The following is a 24,194-nucleotide window of genomic DNA, read 5'->3' as shown; positions in this document are numbered from 1 at the left end:
CAAAGACAGATGTGCTAAAGATAAAAATTAGTTCAGTGTTACCGTTAAAGACCTTTCCTTAATTCAGATTCAGCATCAGCAAAAACCTTAGGTGTTAAAATGTTAGGTGTCAAAATGCAATTCGGAGGTGTTAAAGGGAGGAGGGGAAAAATTATATGGTACTTACAAAAATAGCTAACTACCCATTTTCCTCCTGCAATTCCCAGAAAATATTTCAGTGTCCGTTCACACACAAACTCAGGATCTGCAAAATGGAAAACATCCAAAGGATTAGAAGTTTAAAACAAAATTAGGAAAGGCTGCCATTAAGAAGCTGAAGCAGCACCCCAGGCTCCTTAGACTATTGAGATCAGTCTGGATGGATGATTTCAACACCTCTGGTGGTAGACTCAAAGGCTGAAAGCACTCGTAATTCTAACCAGCCAGTGTGGATCTTTGGAAGTTTGGAAAAGGCTGATAGGAAGGCAAGACCATGGGAAATGTCAGCCCTATTTTCTACATGCCAAGACCAGTTAAAGGTGTCTGTCATTGTGCTCAAGGAATTACCTATGTTGGTAGTATTGATATGTGTAGACAGGGAAGATCTATTTTACTGGATGGTACATGTGAAAGGAGAAGAAAAAGTATTATTGAAATCCTAAATTTGAAATGTCAATGTAAGCGATTAATTTTTAACCCTAGAACTTCTACTTGGGGAATCCTAACCCTAATTCCTAATTCCCCTGCAAGCGACCAAAAAAAAAAGTATTTTCATAGTTATCCTCTTTTCAACCTAAGTATTTTAGAAAGCAGCTGAAGAATCGTTTCTGTTTATTTTTTAGTGTTTTAAAGGCCCCTGTGAAGGACTAAGAGAACTCAGGAAAGAACACTTAGTTTTAAACAGGAGAAATGTATTTAACTAAATCCTGAACACAGCAGGCCATCTGCTGGGAGCAGCAACTGCTGTTCTTCCTAACCAAATTCTCCACAAATTAAAAAAAATCTCCGCCACCCCCCCACCCCCCACCCACAATTTTTAAAGCTTTTTGTTTAACTGCTGTGAAGGTTGATTTAATAATATGTTTTAAACCCAGAAATTTTAGGTCATTTCTAGTTTAAAAGCAACAAATGTATTACTGCCTTTGAGTTTAAAGACTTGAACCACTTTCAAGTTAATGTGCATTTTAAAGTTTTCTTTTCACCTATCAGCAGCCTTGATCCAAACCTATAGCTTAAGACATATTCAAGTTTAAAGATTTTCATCTCTAAAACAGTACTTAGTTCACGGTACCTTGTTTTGGTGTCTGGTTCCTGTGAGCATTATCCTCTGTCCCTGTGGTACAATCTTAATACAGTAGAAACCTAAGCTCTTAGAGGTTTTAAGGCAATGTGTCCCTGCCAAGGAGTCTTGACCCCATGCTCAAGAACCTACAGTTGTATGAACAGAAAAACCTCAGAGAGGACTACAGAATCCATTTTGTTAGGAAGGTTTTAAGAGGCGTGCTTCAACCTGCATCTTCTGTTTGCCACAGGAACCCGTCTTTGCTTTCTAGAGCCCATGAGTGAGCCTAACTCCTTTTCCAGACAACAACTCTTCAGATATTTCAAGACACTTGTCTTGTTTCCTTAGGTCTTCTTATTTCTTCATTTCTTCTTCAAATGACATTGCTCTGAATTCCCTTTCCCCATCCTCTTCATCTACCTCTGGATAAACTGTTGTCAGGGACCAGTGTGAAAAGAAAGCATGGTGCTCAAAATAGAGCACATATCTTCCAGGAGCTTGCTCTAGAGGGGGCGGGGTTGTGTGTGTGTGGGGGGGTGTCAGGCTCATCACCTCACTTGCTCTGGTGTTAGACTTGTATCAGTAAGGCCCAATTTCAAATGAACTTTTGTTAGTGGCCCTGAAATGTTTACTCACATTTACCTTCAGTCAACTAAAAGCCTCTGAGGTCTCCCTTGTCATCACATAAGTCAAACTTAAGATTTTAAAAGGGGAAGGTGTTGGACAAATGAATTTTTCCTTTCTTTTTCCTTTTTCATATGCTAGGGTATCTCAGAACAATAACTGGACTTGTTCCCTGAAAAACTCTCAACCACACTGAAACTAGAGTTGGAGTGGAGTGAGGACATGGAGTGGACATGGAGCCAGGGTTTCCAACCACCTGGATTTTGAATAAGCAGATTTCACTTCTACTCATTTCCCTCTTTGCCCCATGTGTTTCTCTAGGACTTGGGCTCTGTCCTACCCAGAAAGCCCTCACATAGTGTAGTCCAGGCAGGGTGGACTAGAAGTGACTCATCGTTCCGGCTTATCACTCTCCAATATTAACTCCAAATAAAAGAGGTTCAGGAAATAGCAAAACTATTATTTTTCTTTCATCAGGTAACAACTGCCTGACTATTGGAAGAGGATCATTCATGCTATGCTTAACAAATACTCCCATTTCTTCAAGTAGTTTTACACAACAGATATAGCATATTTTGTAAAGGCTCTTGGTATACCTGTTTTCATAATGACATGAGTAGTCTCTTCAGTAATTAGATTAGTTAAAGTGACGTGATGTTTTCTGGCAAATTTCTGCACAAGCATCTGAAACCAAACCAAATATTACATTATAATAAATGACCCCTAGGACACAGCTTGAGAATTAGCCCAGTTTTGAATTTCCGTTTTTTCTCATAAAAAGTACACCCTCTTTATTCTAATATGAAGTCTCAAAATAAATAGTAATTTAATAAAAATTATGTACAAATCAGAGGAAGAAATTCTGAAGTAGTTTGTGCTAGCAGACATGGAATTATAACAAAAGATTCAAAATAATATTAATTTTCCCTTTAATAACAGATATGCAGATATCATTTGATTCCCTAAGACAGTTTCTTTGTGGAATGACACCCTTTTACACTATAATTTAGATTGATGAATCTGTAAGCTGAGGGTTAACTAGCCTATACAGAAAGTTATGCTCAGATAAGTGGCTTATAAAGAACTAGATTCACCCTGGTGACAGTTTCAAAATATTCAAGTCAAGATGCTTCTAAACATTAATACAAATCTATCAATTCCTCTTAAGGAGAAGGATTGGAAGAGACACACACTCTCCCCAAAAGAAATCTAGAGCCTTTGAGTTATTATCTAGCAACCAAATAAAAAAACCAATAGGCAGTAAAAGAAATTAACCAGATCCATTATGGACACAGCTGACATAATTAGCAGCTACTGCTTGGTAAATAACTTTGTTTACTAAGGGTCATCATTGACTAGCCACCACCACCCACGCCAGTATTAATGGGTGCCACGAGACTGCAATGGAGGCCTGGCAACTTTCTTTCATGCTGCCTCACTCCATACTGCCACAGGGCACTGAAAAAGACAAGCTGGAGAAGTTAATGACATCCTCCCTCTTTTGCCACTGCCCTCTGCCGGGATCATTAGCAATTCTGAACTGATTAATTGCTGAAATCCCAGCCCTGAAACAGTGTTCAGTTAGAAGAGCAACTGCTGAAAAAATCATCTTAATATGGGCTTCAGAATTAATCATGTATAATACAGTCAGAAGCTTTCATAATAAATTTACCACACTTCAGCAAATCTGAATAGAGCTGAAAAGTTTTCCTCTTTGCTTGTTTAAAGACAACAGTTTCCAAGCCACTTAGAATCTAATATGCAGTTCGGGATTGCCCAGGGCAAGAAAGATTAGATCATTTTAGCCTCCTCTGAAAAGCTGATCTCACAAAACAAAGGAATGAGAAATGCTAATTTTCAATGAATAAATGGGAATTTTAGATGTGTTGGCAAAAGACCAAAAGCAACATTATCAGACATACGTATGAATTTTTAGAGCAAATAGCTATTCTGGGCACATGGTTATGAGGTGAGAATTCTCACATTATTGATGAGATTCACTATCTCTACTAGGGCAGACATAGCTTACTTTTTGCCATTTTAGTAGTGAGACACATCTGGCCACAGAGATCAGGTGGAGCTGCTAACCTATCAACAAGCTAGGATGAGAAATGGCTCCTATCCCAGGAAGGATATATCAAGAAAGATATTTAAGAATAAGTGTGTGCATGCTAAGTCACCTCAGCTGTGTCCGACTCTTTGTGACCCTATGGACTATAGCTAGCCAGGTTCCTCTGTCTGTCCATGCGATTCTCTAGGCAAGAATGCTAAAGCCGGTTGCCATGCCCTCCTCCAGGGGATCTTCCCGATCCAGGTATTGAACCTGCATCTCTGATGCCTCCTGCATCAGAGGCAGATGGGTTCTTTAACATGAACGCCACCTGGGAGGCCTCATTTAAGAATGACTGAATCATTTCTCTGCATGCAATAAATGACATCCACTATTGAATCTTTTCAATAGAGAAAATAGCTGAAGCTCCAATACTTTGGCCACCTGATGTGAAGAACTGACTCATTAGAAAAGACCCTGATGCTGGAAAAGACTGAGGGCAGGAAGAGAAGAGGACAGCAGAGGATGAAATGGTTGGATGGTATCACTGATTCAATGGACATGAGTTTGAGCAAACTCCGGGTGATAGTGAAGGACAGGGTAGCCTGGCGTGCTGCAATCCATGGGGTTGCAAAGAGTCGGACACAACTTAGCGACTCAACAACAACAACAAAGAATAGTCAAATTCAGAGAGACAGAAAGTAGAGTGGTGATGCCAGGGGGCATGCGGTGTTATTGTTTAATAGGTATAGAATTTTAGTTTTCAAGATGAACAAACTTCTGGAGACTGGTTGCACAACAATGTGATAAACTTAACACTAACAGAACTATACACATAAAAATGGTTAAGAAAGTAAATTCCATGTTGTGTGTATTCTACCATAATGGTATAACAGCAACATCAAAACAGTGTAATAAGCCAGGATAAAAATAAATAAGCAATGGAAAAATGCTACTATCTGATGATGTGCTTAGAACCAGCTGAAATTTAGTTAATCATGCTGGTAAGTTCACTCAAGGTAGGAAAAAGATGCCTTATACTTGTTTTTTTCAATAGAAAGAAAATTAAAATTAAAAAAGCTCTGTATCATACTCAACACTCTAACTTTTCTGCTAATATTTAATAACTATTTCCTTTAGTAAATATATATAAAAATAACTCATGCTATAGCTTTATCTAGGTATAAATTTTTAGAAATTAGTAATGGAAATTAAATTGCATAGAAATGAGCTTGTTGGCTAGATTTCTTCCTATAGGTTATTTATAGTTAATATCCATTTAAAAACATCTTCAGTATGTTAATGAAGGCTTGGTTATTAAGGAAATACACATGGAGGCACTCACAAGTTCTTTTGGGGTCAAGCCTGATGCCACCATAGAAAGTCTTTTGTTGCTTCTTTCTGTTGAAGATATCACTTCTGGCTTCTCTTTGCTCACACTTTCTTCCCTCAGGTTACACCCTGTAGTATTAGTAATGTGAGCAGCAGCTGGACTCTTGGTAGATTCTTCTACTCGAAATTGGGATAATTTCAGTGCAGAGGCAGAGGGTGGCATGCTATGAACATGAGCTGGCTCTGGGGCTCTGTCTTCAGAGGGATCAGACTCGAGGTCTTGAGAGAAGAGGCTGATTCCAGATTTCAGGTAAGGGGTTCCCTCTGGAAGGAATGAAGAAAGAAGTTTAATCTATATGGCCATGTATCTTGAATTATAACATCTAGTCTGCTAAGAATTAAAAAGATTTAGTTAACAGAAAAATGGGTACATTAATAACACCTGGTAGATGTGCAAAGTGACAACTTTTCTAAAGGAAATCTGGCATAACGTGCAAAAGCCTTGTGTGTTTATACTGGCAGTCAATAATTCTAGTTTTAGAAATGTATCCTAAGGACGTTAAAAAGGTCTGCACAAGTGTAGTCATGGGAAGGTTCACTGCAACAATGTTTATAACAGTAAAGCTTTAGAGACAAACTAAATGTCCAATAATGAGATTAAAAAAATCATGCCACATCCATCACAATGGAGTACTTACTCATCATGTATTCCATTGAATTACAATAAAATGGAGAAATGTACACACTTACCTTCATTGTAGAATTATTCACAATAGCCAAGAGGTGGAAGCAACCCAAATGTCTCTCAATGGATAAATGACTGAAGAAAATGTGATACACACACACATAGAAGTTTTTTTGTTTGTTAGTGGTGTTTTTTTTTGTTTGTTTGTCTTGGCCATGCTGCTTGACATATGGGATCCCAGTTCCCTGACCAGGGATAGAACTCAAACACCTTGCATTGGAAGCATGGAGTCTTAACCCCTGGACCACCAGAGAAGTCCCTCACACATGGTTTTTAAAGAAAATCCTGTCACATGCTACAAACATGGATGAATGTTGAAGACAATATACTAAATCAAAGAAGTCAGTCACAAAAGGGTAAATACTGCATGATTCCATTTGTATGAGCTATCTAGAACAGCTAAGCTCTTAGAAAGTAAAACGCTAACTCCCAGAGAATGCGGGGAGGGAGAAAAGGGAGTTGCTATTTAATAGGTACAGAATTTGTTTTACAAGATGAAAAATTTTAGAGATCTACTGCATAATAATGGGAGTATACTTAATATTGCTGAGCTCTTAAAAATGGTTAAGAGGTAAATTTTATGTATTTTTACCACAATTAAAGATAAACTTAAAAATTTTTAAAGATACCATTTTTTTAAAGGAATTATGTTTTATTTATTTATATATAGTTGTGCTTCGTTGCTGCTTGGGCTTTTCTCTGTTTGTTGCTTGGGCTTTTCTCTGTTTGCTGTGAATGGGGGCTATTGTTGTGGTTCCTGGGCTCTAGAGGACAGGCCCAATAACTGTGGTAAAAAGGCTTAGTTCCCCCCCAAGGCATGTAGGATCTTCCCAGACCAGGACTGAACCCATGTCTCCTGCACTGGCAGACAAATTCTTTACTGAACCACCTGGGAAGTCAAAGATACCATTGATTTTTAAGATGCTACCCTATTTCAGTCTTAACGTGAAATATGTTTGCATCTTAGAATCCCTTAGATGCAATATTATAAAGCCTGATTTCTATAATTTCCGTCATTTATCTATTTTAGTCCTTAGGGGATAGTTTTGATTCAAATGTATACTTTAAAAAAACTTTTATCTTATATTGGGGTAGAGCTGACTTACAACATTGTATTCGTTTCAGGTATACAGAAAAGTGTTTCAATTATACTCAAATGTATACTTTAATTTTCTGACGGTTTGTGAAGATTTTGGCACTGCCTATATCACTGAAACTTAAAAAAAAAAGGACCAAATACTAATAATTTACTAAAAACAATCAAAATGTTTTTAAATTTTAAAAAAAGTAAGACTTGCTTCTGATATGTTAAAGATAGCAAAGAAATACTGATCATGAATTTTTATTAAAAAATTAAAGTTTATGTAAACTGACTAAAGATATATAGCATATTTTATTATTGATGACAAGAATATAGGTAATTTGAAATGGCTTTTTTATTACTTATATTCTCCAACCATCTGGTACTGAACATATTAGTACTTCTGTAAGGAAGGAAAAAGGGTTGAAAATGAGACAGCTACTTACGATGGTATCATTAAATTTTTCACTCAATAAATTATCAGCTACTATCATTACCAAATTAAAAAAATACACCATCCCCAAAACATTTCAGAAAATGTCACTACGTCAGCAAGTAAGCACAGCTAAGTAGAATGTATGAGACTACTAAAAAGACCCCCTGTGAATATGGCCAAATACATTTAGGTGCCTAAGAGCACCTTTTATGACAATTGTGTTTTTGAGGAGTAATTTAAAACTTTCTTTACTGATTAAAACCTTGATTTACAAGCCATAAAACACACCTTTCAGTTATAGTGACTTATAAGGCATAAAATATATAGCAATTTATATTCATTAATTCGTAAAACAAGAGCTTACCTTAGAGATCTGACTCATTTTTCAATAAAGGACAGGCCTAAAACTTTACCCTAGAACCCTACAACTCTTATCTAACAGCTGAAGTAAAATATTTAGACAGTACCAAGAACTCTCTCATCCTCAAAACTGTTAGAGTTAAACCAATATAGACAGATTAACAGTGGCAATAATTTTCCACTTGGATTAACATTCAAGCTATTTTTCTAATGGGTTTACATATAACAGATGCATTCATGATAGACTACTACATTAGAAAGTTGATTTGCCCAGAATGTCTTTAGGTAAGACTCAGAGTAAAATAAAAGTGTTTTCTCCACCAGAGCGGATGAAATATTACCTTGATCTTGTCTTGGCAAATAAGACCCCATTAAATCTTGGGCCTCACACTTAGCCAGCTGTTGCTCCTCCATGTCAGCAACATTACTGGGCTCCTTTTGAGATGGGCAGTTTCTTTCCTGAAGACTCCTTGAGTGGCTGTGCACATACCACCTATTATACAACAACTGGAATTTAGAAGGGGAAGACCTGGAAATAAGGAAGCAAGCAGAAAACCACTGCTGCAGCTTGTGAAAGGACTCTTCACACTTTCTGAACAGCCAAGGCATAAGTGAAACAGCTCACTGTCAGAGAGATTGGGAATGACTAGCGAAAGAGAACATAAGAGATGGCTAGGAGACTGGATTCATGATGTCTGCCAACATGTCAGGGCTGACATGTAACATCTCCCCTTAGGTGCTGGTCTGAGGCAGCGTATCTCCTAGCTGTTTAAAAGCATGTCAGCAAATTTCATCATATTATCCACTGACACTCACATTTTATACACTATTTCAAATGAATGTATGAGAATCAGCTCTCATGAAAATAAAAAACTGATTAATTTTGACATTGTTACACTCATTCTTTCTACCCAATTTTAGCAAAATTCATAGAACCATCCCTACCTCCTGCCTCTTCAATGTCCAAAATCACTCTAAAAACAAAAATCAGCTATAAAATATTGTTAGAAGAGCATATGTACATTGTAATTACTCTACTCTTCCAGGTGTTTAGAACTTTGCTGAATAAGATATTTACCTACAGATTTAAAGGACCTCAGAGGTCAGATAATTAATTCAAACAATTATTGGGCATTACAGCTAGGCTCCACAGATTAAAGATGAGCAAGACCTGAACTGCTGCTCAAGAGTCTAGTAAAGGGAGGAAGTTCAATCAATGTGTAGGTTTTTTAATGGAAGTCTCAGGAGGGTACCCTGGAGTGGGGAAGGATGAAGAGGAATATTTCATCTAAATATTAAATGGGTGATTAGCTCAACTGGATAAAGCATGGCAATGAGGTCATTACCTCTAGACACGGGTTTAGTGCCTATGGACGCCCAATCTTTTTACTACCACAGCCACCAGGCCAAGAACCCAGCCTCAAAAATAGATCTTCAGTTCAGTTCAACAGGCTTGAAAAAGATGGTGTGATTACATCATTGACAATGTGTCACTATTCCCAGTTAGATAAGTGGAAATAGATGTATATTTGGTAGAAGCTCCATACATATGAATTCCCTTTCTTTCTAGAGTGGTGAGATGTGTGATTCTATCAGTTCTGAGACTCTTTCCTGGACTATCAATTTGGAATAATAGTCCAGAACTTGTCCTTTTACTTTCACTGTTATTAAGATCAAATGAAGGTACTTTTAAAACTTGGTAGTGTTTCATAGTCTTATATCAGTAATGATGTGAATAACATCTCTTAAAAATATTCTGAATATTTACTGGGGTAAATCAGTAGCTGAACTTTTTCTAGGAAGGCAAAAACTTCAATGAGGGCAAGTACGGCCTTAGAGCAGTCTACCTTTAGCATCCAGGCTTACTGAGGCTTTAGTTATATATATATATTATTATTTATATTATTTATACATATTATTTATATATATATTAAACATTTTAAAAATTGGAGTATAATTGCTTTACACTGTTGCTAGTTTCTGGTGCACAACAAAGTGAATCATATATCCCCGGGCTTGAACCTCCTTCCCTCCCACCCCTCACTAGTTCTCCATTTTATTATAACATCGAGAAGGAGTAGATCTACTGTGCATGCCTCATGTTGTAGCTCATGCCTGGTATAGGTCCAAAAAGCCAAGATGAAATTAAACAAAAGAAGTGTCCCAGGGCAATGAGAGGTTAGAAATGTCTATGTACAAAAACCTAGAGAAAGTATGGCAAAAAAAAATTAACAATAAGAGTTTAATGTCAGTACAGGTGCTACTCAGCTCCCCAGACTTGACATTTATTACTTCTTACCCTTCCATTCCTGGTTCTTTATTTTTATTGGTAGAACTATCCAGAGATACTGGAAACTTGTCAGCAGAGAGGCTTTCAGGATTCTGGCTTCTAGAATAGTCTCTACTTTTCTCTGAAGTTAATATTGCTTTAAATGGAATGAGAAAACAAAGAAATCAACTTTACTGCTTTGTCTTGATGGTGATCATTTAGGTGAGATTATTGATTTTTTTTTGAGACTATTGATTTTTTTCAAAAGCAGCAATCTGTGACAATCAACTTGGTTTTTAAACAGGTATACCAGACAGAATTTTATAAACACAAGCCATACTGAACCAAATGGAATGAAATGACTAAAAAACAATAATGACAATAAAAAAGAGCACTTTAAAACTGGGTAAATAAAGATACCCAGCTGAGACAAGGTTGAAAAAATCATATATTTATATTTTTTGACCCTGAATAAGGAAACAAGAATAGGAAATGAATTTTCATCTCTGCTGCAAACTACACTCAAACGCTCTCATGTAACAGGGAAGAGAAAGTATACCCCTCCTCCATCCCTATTTGCCTCCACATCAAAGGTTGTACAGGATGGGGTTTAAGCTTCCACATGTATGTGGGAACAAGAGGGAGGGGTTAGATGAGAAAGAAAAAATGAGGTGACATTTTGCTTCACATTTTTAATTATTAAGAAAATAATAAACTGAAAAACCAATACAAGTGAAAAACTCAAGGTGTTGACTGATAAGGAAACTAGAAGTAATATATGGAACTAAAGATGAACTGGTACAAGAAAGGAAAAAACACAGAAGAGAGCCAAGGCAAAGTTCTGGCATGTTGGTACATCCTTTTTATTAATTCCTCCAAATGTATTATTGTGCCACTTCTTTCCAGAAAGTGGCTTAAAGGCAGAAATATTTGAAAAACAAAAACAAACACTTAAAAATTACAAATGTCTTCTATCCATTACAAAGTCACTGACAACTGTAATTTATTTTGAGCTTTTATTAGGAAAGCCAAATGCCATAAATCTAGACAGAAAAATGTAAACAAAGAGCTGTATTAATTACACTATTTTTTAAGACACTGGGTAGCCTGGGGGGAAACAATCATTGATTTCCTGAGTTAATCCTCAAATACATTATTTATAGCTTCCTTTATAGTCATCTTTCCTGGACCCGTGCCTTTCTAGGAACACAAGAACCCTGCCCTGGAGGTAAGGTGCTGAAACGAAGGAGGGTCTAACCATGAACCAGCAGGTTTTTCTTTCAACTGGAAAGTAAAGTGTTTTTAATATAGGCATCATTTTCCACCTAAATATAGGGTGATCACTGATAGAAGGTAATGTGCAGTCTCTAAGGAAACAAATCAAACAGTATTAACCACTGGAAAGGGTTGTTTTTTTTTTTTTTTAAGTTGTCTTTAAAGTGAGAGAGTGGAAATGGAAAGGCCTCAGACACAAACATAGATATTAAAAAGTCATTCTATCACCTGGACAGTTAACATACGAGTTCCTCTTTTCACTACAATAAAGCCCGAACTACAAAGAAAATAAGCTACCCTGAGTTAGGATGCAATAACTCAGTATTACCTAAAAAAACACAGGGAAAAATCTTTCTGCTCTTCTTTTTCCTTAATCCTTTTTTCATAGAAGCAGGGATCCAGTGCCCAAGTATTGGAATAGTACTGTAATCCCCCCCTGAAATCATTCCTTCATCTGTGGACCTTAACATTAGTTATATTCTTCATGGGTAGGGAGTACGGGTCAGACCAAACATTTAATAAATTTTACTGACTGCCTATTAGGTACTAATAAGCATTGTTGCAAAGTATTGGGAAGAATCAAAGGAAAAGACATTGAAGAGGGAGGAAAGAGATCTGATTTGTGATAAGCCCTAAGTGTCCACGAATGAATGTACTGTAGGACAGCAAAGCTATGTCTGAAAATTATCTCATCTGTAATAGACTATGATGTTACAAATGCTAATGTTTGCTTTATGAATAACAGGTAATTCAGGAGGAAAACAAAAAGCAAAAAAAAAGCAAAGTGCATGGTATGAAATAGCTTTACCTGCAGAGGGAAGTACACATAATTTGTAATGGTTAAGAATACACATTTGCACAAAAATATTATGTAGACTTGGGAATGACCCTTAGATAAACAGTAGGGCAGATCTAGGCTGAGAACAGGACATTTGATAAAAAGACCTTAGAAAGGGGGCTTTCATCATCTTTAAGAATACTGAATCTTAAATAAAAACTTGTGAAATCTGATTAAGTCGAGTTTCACTCACTACTAGTAATGTACTAGTGTTGATTTCTTAGTCTTGACAATTGTACCATGGCAATGACCTAAATCAAATCCCTTATGACTGACTATACAGTGGAAGTGAGAAATAGATTTAAGGGACTAGATCTGATAGACAGAGAGCCTGATGAACTATGGACGGAGGCTCGTGACATTGCACAGGAGACGGGGATCAAGACCATCCCCATGGAAAAGAAATGCAAAAAGGCAAAACGGTTGTCTGAGGAGGCCTTACAAATAGCTGTGAAAAGAAGAGAAGCAAAAAGCAAAGAAGAAAAGGAAAGATATTCCCATTTGAATGCAAAGTTCCAAAGAATAGCCAGGAGAGATAAGAAAACCTTCCTCAGCGATCAATGCAAAGAAATAGAGGAAAACAACAGAATGGGAAAGACTAGAGATCTCGTCAAGAAAATTAGAGATACCAAGGGAACATTTCACGCAAAGATGGGTTCGATAAAGGACAGAAATGGTATGGACCTAACAGAAGCAGAAGATATTAAGAAGAGGTGGCAAGAATATGCAGAAGAACTGTACAAAAAAGATCTTCATGAGCCAGATAATCACAATGGTGTGATCACTCACCTAGAGCCAGACATCCTGGAATGTGAAGTCAAGTGGGCCTTAGAAAGCATCATTATGAACAAAGCTAATGGAGGTGACGGAATTCAAGTTGAGCTATTTCAAATCCTGAAAGAGGATGCTGTGAAAGTGCTGCACTCAATATGCCAGCAAATTTGGAAAACTCAGCAGTGGCCACAGGACTGGAAAAGGTCGGTTTTTATTCCAATCCCTAAGAAAGGCAATCCAAAGAATGCTCAAACTATTGCACAATTGCACTCATCTCACATGCTAGTAAGGTAATGCTCAAAATTCTCCAAGCCAGGCTTCAGCAATACATGAACCGTGAACTTCCAGATGTTCAAGCTGGTTTTAAAAAAGGCAAAGGAACCAGAGATCAAATTGCCAGTATCTGCTGGATCATCAAAAAAGCAAGAGAGTTCCATAAAAACATCTATTTCTGCTTTATTGACTAAACCAAAGCCTTTGACTGTGTGGATCACAATAAACTGTGGAAAATTCTGAAAGAGATGGGTATACCAGACCACCTGACCTGCCTCTTGAGAAACCTGTATGTAGGTCAGGAAGCAACAGTTAGAACTGGACATGGAACAACAGACTGGTTCCAAATAGGAAAAGGAGTATGTCAAGGCTGTATATTGTCACCCTGCTTATTTAACTTATATGCAGAGTACATCAAGAGAAATGCTGGGCTGGAAGAAGCACAAGCTGGAATTAAGATTGCTGGGAGAAATATCAATAACCTCAGATATGCAGATGACACCACCCTTATGGCAGAAATTGAAGAGGAACTAAAAAGCCTCTTGAAAGTGAAAGAGGAGAGTGAAAAAGTTGGCTTAAAGTTTAACATTCAGAAAACTAAGATCATGGCATCTGGTCCCATCACCTCATGGGAAATAGATGGGAAGACAGTGGAAACAGTGTCAGACTTTATTATTTGGGCTCCAAAATCACTGCAGATGGTGACTGCAGCCATGAAATTAAAAGACGCTTACTCCTTGGAAGGAAAGTTATGACCAATCTAGAGAGCATATTAAAAAGCAGAGACATTACTTTGCCAACAAAGGTCCGTCCGGTCAAGGCTATGGTTTTTCCAGTGGTCATGAATGGATGTGAGAGTTGGACTGTGAAGACAGCTGAGCGCCAAAGAACTGATGCTTTTGAACTGTGGTGTTGGAGAAGACTCTTGAGAGTCCCTTGGACTGCAGGGAGATTCAACCAGTCCATCCTAAAGGAGATCAGTCCTGGGTGTTCATTGGAAGGACTGATGCTAAAGCTGAAATTCCAGTACTTTGGCCACCTCATGCGAAGAGTTGACTCATTGGAAAAGGCCCTGATGCTGGGAGGGATTGGGGGCAGGAGGAGAAGGGGACGACAGAGGATGAGATGGCTGGATGGCATCACCGACTCAATGGGCATGAGTTTGAGTAGACTCCAGGAGTTGGTGATGGACAGGGAGGCCTGGTGTGCTGCGATTCATGGGGTCGCAAAGAGTCGGACACGGCTGAGCGACTGAACTGAACTGCATGTGAGACGTTAGGAGAACCGGAAAGTAGGAAAGGGGCAGGGTTCCTGCAGGAACTCTCCGTACTATCATTGCTCCTTTTTAGCAAATCTAAAGTTATTCAAAAATAAAACATTTATTTAAAAAACAAGTTATCTTAATACAGCTGAAGGTAAACAGAACTCTTTTTCCCAGGATTAAGAAGCTGCTTGAGGACTTCCAATGCTTCCAATGCAGGGGATGTGGGTTTGATCCCTGGTAGGGGAAGTAAGATACCACATGCCATGCACTGTGGCCAAAAAAATAGTTTCCTTGAATTTCAGTTAGAATCACACCAATTTAAGAGGGAAAAAGACACAAAACTTAAGCTGTTATTAAGTTGATGCTCAAAATGTTTCAGAACTAAAGCCACAAAACTCCAAAATCCATATCCAGAAATTTTCTGTCAGTAACTCTAGAGTGGGCTTCAGAGTTTTGTTTTCTGTTTGTTTTAATATTTATTTATTACTTGGCTGTGCTGGGTCTTAGTTGTGGCAAGCAGGATCTTTAGTTGAGGCATGTGGGATCTAGTTCCCTGACCAAGGATTGAACCCAGGTCCCCTGTTTTGGGAGTGTAGAGTCTTAGCCACTGGATCACCAGAGAAGTCCCTGGGCTTCAGGGTTTTAATCAAATGAATTAAAATATTCATTGAGGGGACTTCCCTGGTGGTCCAGTGGCTGAAAATCCACCTTACAACGAGGGGGGACATAGGTTCGATCCCTAGTCGGGGAACTAAGGTCCTATACACTGCCAGGAAGTAAACCCATGAGCCATAACTAGAAAGCCTGTGTGCCACAACTTTGTTGCTGAAACTAAGACCCAACACATCCAAATAAATAAATATATTAAAAAATATATATTTATTGAGTACCTACTGTGTTCCAGGCACAGGTGTAAGGGTTCTCTGCCCACATGGATCTTATATTCTAGTGGGAGGTAATAAGGAACTCTAAACAATATGCAAGACAAATTAGATATTGTTAAAAGTTAATAAGGGGTACTAAAAAAAGTAACGGCCTAACAGGGTAAAATGGGACTGGAAAAATCAGACTTAAAAATCACGATTAAAAAATACTGTGGTTATGGGTGATCCTGAGAAGTAGCATTTCAGCATTTTGAACAACATATTCAAGTTATGCAAATAAAAGCGGTCATGGCAGACACTCCCTGTGGAGTTGGAACTTTTTTTTAATGGGGAACTTCTCATAATCCTCTCCTCCCCTCCTCTCAACATTTACCCACTACCTTCTGAGGATGTTATAATTTCATGAGAAAGCAGACCAATGAATATGTTTATTACAAAGGATAGAATAAAAGGTTTCTCTAAAGAAAAATGTTTTATATAGAGATTAGGAAGAAATTTTCAGAGTTTGTCAAATTCAAATTAAAACAGAATATATAAAACTATAACAAATTAAAAAAAAAAACCCACAGACATTGTGTGTATAGATCTTTAGGAAAAAATAAACACCCTCCCCACAAAGATGAGATAACAAATTTACAGACATATTCAAAGCCAGACAATAACATTTTATATCTGGTGCATTAAAACTGAAAGTCATCTGTTTTTAGATTAAAGATGGTGGAAGCACCAAAGAGAATTATGATGGGTTTGAGATTTTGGGCTCCATTATCTGGGAGATGAACTAAATGAAGACAAAGTCATAAAGAACATATTTAAGGAAATACATTTTGAACCACTGCCATAGCAACAGGGTTCCTAGCTTCTCATGCATGAGCTACTGTTTCTGAACATAAAAACACTGCAAGGCACACTCTAGAATCAAGGCCACTCTACTGAATAATTAAGAGCAGAGTTCCTAGAAAGACTCAAATGAAGGCCCTTCGTCCCCTGTAGCACTGATCAAAGGAGCAATGACGAAGGGACTTTAACACTAAGTTAGCTAGACGGCTATCACTGAGATAGCTGTAAAGAGCACTGTGGGAGGGCCCCCCACACCTGCCAGTTCCTAAGCGCCAGCTCTCCCCAGAACCCAGGCCTGTGTCTGGCATTTTATCTGTGTGTCTACATATTTACCCCTATTTAGAACAATGACTGATGTGTTGTCTTTCACAGGCCTTTTCCAATTAAGATTCAAATTTTCATCTCACTTTCATTTATGTGAGGTTATTCCTCAGATCGGTGGTCACTTCTTCCAGCTCAGAACTCCACCTGCCCAGTTACTCCAAATGCCTCCTCTTGTCTTGGTGATAACAGTCATGCTGTTATAAAGCACTTGTCTTTACTGCATAATTGGGCTTTCTGTGGATCAAAGGTGCAGTTCCTAGAGTATGTAAGTCGAGTCCAACTCTTGCGACCCCATGGACTGCAGCCTGCAAGGTTCCTCTGCCTAGGGGATTTCCCAGGCAAGCATACTGGAGTGGATTGCCATCTCCTTCTCCAGGGGATCTTCCCGACCCAGGGATCAAACCTGCATCTCTTTTGTCTCCTGCATTGGCAGATGGATTCTTTACCCTTGAGCCAACTGGGAAGCTCATGAAGTATGTACAGACATCTCTCTCTACAAACTGAAAAGTACATTAAGTAGAGTTTTGTGATCTGACACCAGTGTTATAAGAAGTAAGTCTGAGTGGTTTTTAGTAAGCTTTCTAAAATGATGGGGTCACCTATTTCCAGCCTGCCCCATGATATTCAGGTCCCTGTGGGCACCCCCATAGCATTTTCTTACTGTGGGTAGTCAGAGAGCAACACTTACTGACACTCTTGGTCCCTCTAAATGGCAAATTAGTTGTAAGCAGGAACTACAAGTAAGGCTCTAAGATTTCCCACCACGTGACTCAGCAAATACATGCTGAGCAAAGATCATAAAATATTGGTGCTGGGTTCATACCTTTCAGAAAGAGACAAAGGCTTAGAGAGGGAAGAATTTTGCTTAAGGTAACAGAGATTGGCCAGTATTACAAACCTCTTTCTGATGTGTTTTGCTCTGGATTTAGCAGGTGCTCTGGGCCACGAGAATCATCTGTGAGGGAAGCAGAGCTGTGGGAAGGCTGGCTCCCGTGCCGCTCTAACACAGCTTCCAGCTCGGCCATTTCCTGCTGGAGCTTTAGTAGGTTATCTTGCATGGTATCCCTCTGCTGCAGACATGAGAAAATGAAACCAAGAAAGTCATATGCTTTTACAATAGAAACTTGCCAGAAAGCAAGAATATGTCAAACCAATTAATTTTAGCATGGGAACTGAAATCACCTCATATGGAATTATGAGTTCTGGCTGAACACCTTTTAATTTGACCATATTCACACAATTAATGCCCATGAAATTATTTCAAAACAATGTTAGAGGAGGAAGAAAAATTTCTCAAACCCTCTCAAGTATCTCCTACCAGTGGAAGCGCAGAGTCTTAACCACTGGACTGCCAGGGAAGTCCCAACTGTGATGTCTTTTTTAAGAAAATATTTAATTATTTGGCATGCTGCATTAGTTCCTTAACTAGGAATCGAACCCATGCCTCCTGCAGTGGAAGTTTAGAGTCTTAACCACTGAATCATCAGGAAATTCCCAATGGTGATGGTCTTTTGAAGTTAGTTATTTTCTTTTAATGCTAGGGAGTGAAGAAATAATTAAGGTACTTAAGTACTTTTGGTATTTACAGTTAGCATGACTAGAGAAGGAAATGGCAACCCATTTCAGTATTCTTGCCTGGGAAATCCCATGGACAGAGGAAATTGGAGGGCTACAGTTCATGGGGTCATAGAGTTGCTCTTTCACACTCAGGGTGGATTTTTGAGTTCCAAGTCACACTTTGAAGAACTACCTCATTTTATACTGCCTTGTGTAAAAATAAAGAGTACTGTTTAAGAGAAAAAAAATTAGCATAAGAGTTAGTCCATATAAAAATGTCTGATTTCTGGCTTGTGAGGTCTCTTCCTTTTCAAGGATTCTTTGAACATTTATCTCTAACAGGAAGAGCACAGAGTTAACTCATTAACTTATCTATCTGTTCATTTAACTATTTGCTGACCACCTATTATGTGCTACGCATTGTCACAGACTGGGGATACAGCTCTCATGGTGCTGCCATTCCAGACAGTGACAGGGTACCTAGAGATCCATCGCCAAGAAGAATCTGCTAGAAGAAAGGGGCCCACAGAAAGAACACTTGGAAATTGTAAGGTGTTACTGTTTTCAATTGAAGATAACAGGCTCCTGTTGCTTATGGGGCTCCTGATGTTTATTTCTCCAGATGAAGAAGAAACCTGCTTAGTCTAAAGTTTTTGATTAGCAAAGTATCAGGTACGTAAGGCGCTCTCCAAAATATATGTTTATTTTCTATTTAAAAATTTTTTAAATTTATTTTTGGTTGAGTGGGGTCTTCCTTGCTACCTGAGGGCTTTTTTTAGTTTCAGTGTACAGGCTTCTCAGTGCAGTGGCTTCTCATGTTGCAGAGCATGGGCTCTAGGGCACATGGGCTCCTGTAGTTGCAGTGTGTGGGCTCGGTTAGTTGTGGCTCGTGAACTCTAGAGCATGGGCTCAGCAGCTGTGTGGCATGTGTAATCTTCCAGGGCCAGGGATCAAACCCTGCACTGGCAGGTGGATTCTTATCTACTGTACTACCAGGGAAATCACAAAATGTACATTTCTTCATTACTCTTAGAAGGAGCATGTATGGCTGCCAGCAAACCCTGGGGAAATACAAATTGCTTCATCCTGTTCCTTCTTCAGATCCTTGCAAATGACTTTGCCCTCTACTAAAAACAAGTCATCTACTTTCTCCCACTACACTTAATTCACAGTTTTTAGGAGGTTTTTATGACTGGTAAATGCATTCCCTGCTCCACAAAGGCTTCTACTGCTACCCTGAGACTGCCGTGCTGCCAGAGTGTCCACAGCAGCACCATTGCCACCACGTGGTGCTTCTGAGTAGTTCCATCACTGATTGGATCCTAGTCAAGGGCTCACCACAGTAATCTGGGATAAAATCACAGATATCAGATGAGGTTCAGGAGCTCTATTGGTCACTACTGTCATGGTCATCACCTCTAACTTCTGTGGCCATTAAATAGGTTATAAAATCAGAAAATATTAACAATAATGGGAGAATAAAGGTAGATAACTTTCCTTTAGGTTTTTCCAAAGCAATTACTTCATAACTTAGACAAATTCCCCTATAGGCAACTGGCCAGATACATTTGGCAGACTAAACCCAAATTGGTTTTTTCCTGATTAGAATTATTTTTCTTGAATTAGTCCTACTTTTCTTATCTATTTCTACTCTGCTACTCTGATCTCTACTTTCATTACAGCTAAGGTTCCCTAAAAGCCATGTTTATCATATCTCTTCTTTTCTAATTAGGAGCTTAGTAGTTTGCCACTGCTCAGATACTAAGTTAACACTTTCTGAATACTATATAATTATTACTTGTTACTGCTCTCATGATAAGTTCCTAAGTACAGCATTCAAAATACGCCTTCATACTCTGATCTTACCTCTTATTTCTCCCCAAACCACCACATATGCCCTATTTTTCAGTCACAATTTTGTGCTTCCTGAGAATTTCATGAGTCTGTGTCTTTGCCTCGATTTACTGCCTCCCTTCTCTTCCCACCTGGAAAAAAAATTCTTCTCATCTTTTAAGGTCCAGTTTGAATATCTCCTTTGGAAGTCCCCACTAATAAATACATCTCCTATCAGGAACGTAATTCCTCAGTCTATTTCATTTATATTGCTGATGTATTAGTATACCAAAGTGTAATACCTGACTCTCCAAGGTGGGAAGAATCCTTCCTTAAGCATTCTTGTATTCAAAACACCCAGCAGACAGTAAGCATTTAGTAAGTGTTTAATGCAGACATGAATTAATGAATTTAGTTAATCAGTCTTTGATAAAGAACAGACACTAATGATACTGAATTAGCATTTATCCCCTAAATATGTCTCCCCAGTTCTGTATAAACAGACTTTAGGAAAAGATCCCATTTCAATCATTTTGCTTGTTGGCACTACTCTAAATTTAAATTAGCCCTGAAATCTGACTTTGGCTCTGTTTTGGGTAGATGCTTGATAAAAACACTTTACAAAATGAATCTTGAACAAATAGATACATCTCTAGGAGTAAGATCAGAAATATAGAAAACAAGGAGGTGAAACAGATAACCTGCCCAGGTTGGGTACATGAGACAAGTGCTCGGGCCTGGTGCACTGGGAAGACCCAGAGGGATCGGGTGGAGAGGGAGGTGGGAGGGGGGACTGGGATGGGGAATACATGTAAATCCATGGCTAATTCATTTCAATGTATAACAAAAACTACTGTAATGATGTAAAGTAATTAGCCTCCAACTAATAAAAATTTAAAAAAAAAAAAAAAAGAAAACAAGGAGATAGTTTAGTTTATTGAATGTCATATATTCCACAATATGGCTAAAGCAGATGGAATCAGAAACCAGACACAATTCTAAAACACAAGGTATAAAAAGGTGAAAGACATGTTGACAGAGCCCCAAACCCACACCCAGAAAAGATCATAGGACTTGCAAACAGAGAAAAGGCTTCCTAGGGAATTCCTTGGTGGTCCAGTGGTTAAGACTATGCTCGCACTGCAGCAGGCACAGGTTCGATCCCCAGTTGGGGAACTAAGATCCTGCAAGCCGTACAGCATGGCCAAAAAAGATAAAAAAGAAAAGGCCTCTTAAATCCTTTCATGAATTAAGTCACCGCGGCAATCCTGCAGAAGTGGAGAATATTGGCGACAGTTCACGCAGAGAACAGGCAGTGGTCTGACTCCAAAAGGCTTCAGTCCTAGAGGGATTTGCTCCATGTAGAAAACAGGTAAGATAAGACAAGCCCTCTACCTACAGTCCTCAGAGCAATGCCAAGACTTAGAAGTTTAAAACTTGATACTACCCAGTGCTGGCCAAGGTATAGGGAAATGAGAGCTACCAATTATTACCAGGGCTGGAAGAGCACAGCTTGGTTCAGTCTTTCTAAAGAAGAATTAATAACGTGTCAAACACCAAAATTCCATCCTAAGGAAGTCATTGGGGATATGGGCAAATTATTTAGTTATCACAATAAGACTACAGTGCTGTACATGATAGCAAACTGTGTATCTTGACCTGAAACCCTCATATTCAACCCTCAATTCAAATTTTCACTCAAGAAAATTTAGTGACATAGTAAAACAATATAAGGCCTTGGTAAATTTAAAAAAATTGAAATCATTTCAAGCATCTTTTCTCTGATCACAATGCAGTAAGATTAGAGATCAACTACAGGGAAAAAAACGCTAAAAATACAAACATATGGAGGCTAAACAACATGCTTCTGAATAACCAACAAACCACGGAAGAAATAAAAAAGGAAATCAAAATATGCATAGAAACAAATGAAAACACAACAACCCAAAACCTATGGGATTCAGTAAAAGCAGTGCTATGGGGAAGGTTCATAGCAATACAAGCTTACCTCAAGAAACAAGAGAAAAATCAAATAAATAACCTAACATTATACCTATAGCAACTAGAAAAAGAAGAAATGAAGAACCCCAGGGTTAGTAGAAGGAAAGAAATCATAAAAATCAGGGCAGAAATAAATGAAAAAGAAACAAAGGAGACTATAGCAAAAATCAACAAAACTAAAAGCTGGTTCTTTGAGCAGATAAATAAAATAGGCAAACCATTAGCCAGACTCATCAAGAAAAAAAGGGAGAAGAGTCAAATCAATAAAATTAGAAATGAAAAGGGAGAAATCACAACAGGCAACACAGAAATACAAAGGATCATAAGAGACTAATATCAGCAACTATATGCCAATTAAATGGACAATTTGGAAGAAATGGAGGCGTTCTTAGAAAAGTATAACCTTCCAAAACTGAACAAGGAAGAAATAGAAAATCTTAACAGACCCATCACAAGCACAGAAATTGAATAAAAAATCTTCCAACAAACAAAAGTCCAGGACCAGATGACTTCACAGGTGAATTCTACCAAAAATTTAGAGAAGAGTTAACACCTATCCTACTCAAACTCTTCCAGAAAATTGCAGAGGAAGGTAAACTCCCAAACTCACTCTATGAGGCCACCATTGCACTAATACCAAAACCTGACAAAGATGCCACAAAAAAAGAAAACTACAGGCCAATATCACTGATGAACACAGATGCAAAAATCCTCAACAAAATTCTAGCAAACAGATCCCAACAACATATTATAAAGATCATACATCATGACCAAGTGGGCTTTATCCCAGGGAAGCAAGGATTCTTCAATATTCACAAATCAATCAACGTGTGACACCACATTAACAAACTGAAAGATAAAAACCATACGATTATCTCAGTAGATGCAGAGAAAGTCTTTGACAAAATCCAACACCCATTTATGATAAAAACTCTTCAGAAAGCAGGCATAGAAGGAACATACCTCAACATAATAAAAGCCATATATGATAAACCCACAGCAAACATTAGCCTCAATGGCGAAAAACTGAAAGCATTTCCCCTAAAGTCAGGAACAAGACAAGGATGCCCACTCTCACTACTTCTATTCAACATAGTTTTGGAAGTCTTAGCCATAGCAATCAGAGAAGAAAAAGAAACAAAAGGAATCCAGGTTAGAAAAGAAGAAGTAAAACTCCCACTGTTTGGAGAAGACATGATCCTCTACATAGAAAACCCTAAGGACACCACCAGAAAATTACTAGAGCTAATCAATGAACATAGTAAAGTTGAAGGATACAAAATTAATACACAGAAATCCCTTGCATTCCTATACACTAACAATGAAAAAACAGAAAGAGAAATTAAGGAAACAATCCCACTCACCATTGCAACAAAAAGAATAAAATACTTAGGAATAAATCTACCTAAAGAAACAAAAGACCTATATATAGAAAACTATAAAACACTGATGAAAGAAATTAAAGATGACACAAATAGATGGAGAAATATACCATGTTCATGGATTGGAAGAATCAATATAGTGAAAATGAGTATACTATTGAAAGCAATCTATAGATTCAACGCAATCCCTATCAAGCTACCAGTATTTTTCACAGAACTAGAACAAATAATTTCAAAATTTGTAGGGAATAGCCAAAGCAATCTTGAGAAAGAAGAATGGAACTGGAAGAATCAACATGCCTAACTTCGGACAATACTACAAAGCTACAGCCATCAAGTCAGTACGGTACTGGCACAAAGACAGAAATATAGATCAGTGGAACAAAATAGAAAGCCCAGATATAAATCCACGCATCTATGGACACCTTATCTTTGACAAAGGAGGCAAATATATACAATGCAGAAAAAGCAATCTCTTTAACAAGTGGTGCTTAGAAAACTGGTCAACCACCTGTAAAAGATATGAAACTAGAACACTTTTCAACACCATACACAAAAATAAATTCAAAATGGATTAAAGATTTAAATATAAGACCAGAAACTATAAAACTCTTAGAGGAAAACATAGGCAAAACACTCTGACATAAACCACAGCAAGATCCTCTATGATCCACCTCCCAAAGTAGTGAAAATAAAAACAAAAATAAACAAATGGGACGCAATTAAACTTGAAAGCTTTTGCACAATGAAGGAAATTATAAGCAAGGTGAAAAGACAGCCTTCAGAATGAG

At 38.0% G+C, this 24,194-nt stretch overlaps 1 protein-coding gene across 11 annotated transcripts in view; it reads right to left on the bottom strand.

Moving 5' to 3' along the window:
• The window catches only part of BRCA1 (BRCA1 DNA repair associated), a 70,154-nt gene that overhangs the window by 15,196 nt on the left and 30,764 nt on the right, over nt 1–24,194 (bottom strand). For 6 of the 11 annotated variants that reach the window (XM_020886528.2, XM_070479446.1, XM_070479448.1 and 3 more), the window contains 6 exons: nt 17,529–17,700; nt 10,189–10,315; nt 8,231–8,418; nt 5,281–5,591; nt 2,482–2,569; nt 167–244 (listed from right to left, as the gene is read on the bottom strand). In XM_020886528.2, the coding sequence (XP_020742187.2) occupies nt 167–244; nt 2,482–2,569; nt 5,281–5,591; nt 8,231–8,418; nt 10,189–10,315; nt 17,529–17,700 (964 nt within the window). Of the gene's footprint in view, nt 1–166; nt 245–2,481; nt 2,570–5,280; nt 5,592–8,230; nt 8,419–10,188; nt 10,316–17,528; nt 17,701–24,194 lie in introns of those variants that run through there. The other 5 variants (XM_020886533.2, XM_070479450.1, XM_070479447.1 and 2 more) reach the window with 3 other exon arrangements.

This window comes from Odocoileus virginianus, chromosome 17 (genome assembly GCF_023699985.2).
Source record: "Odocoileus virginianus isolate 20LAN1187 ecotype Illinois chromosome 17, Ovbor_1.2, whole genome shotgun sequence".
Lineage (NCBI taxonomy): Eukaryota > Metazoa > Chordata > Mammalia > Artiodactyla > Cervidae > Odocoileus > Odocoileus virginianus.
Note: the sequence above shows the minus strand (reverse complement) of the source record. Positions and strands in the feature narration are given on the sequence as shown.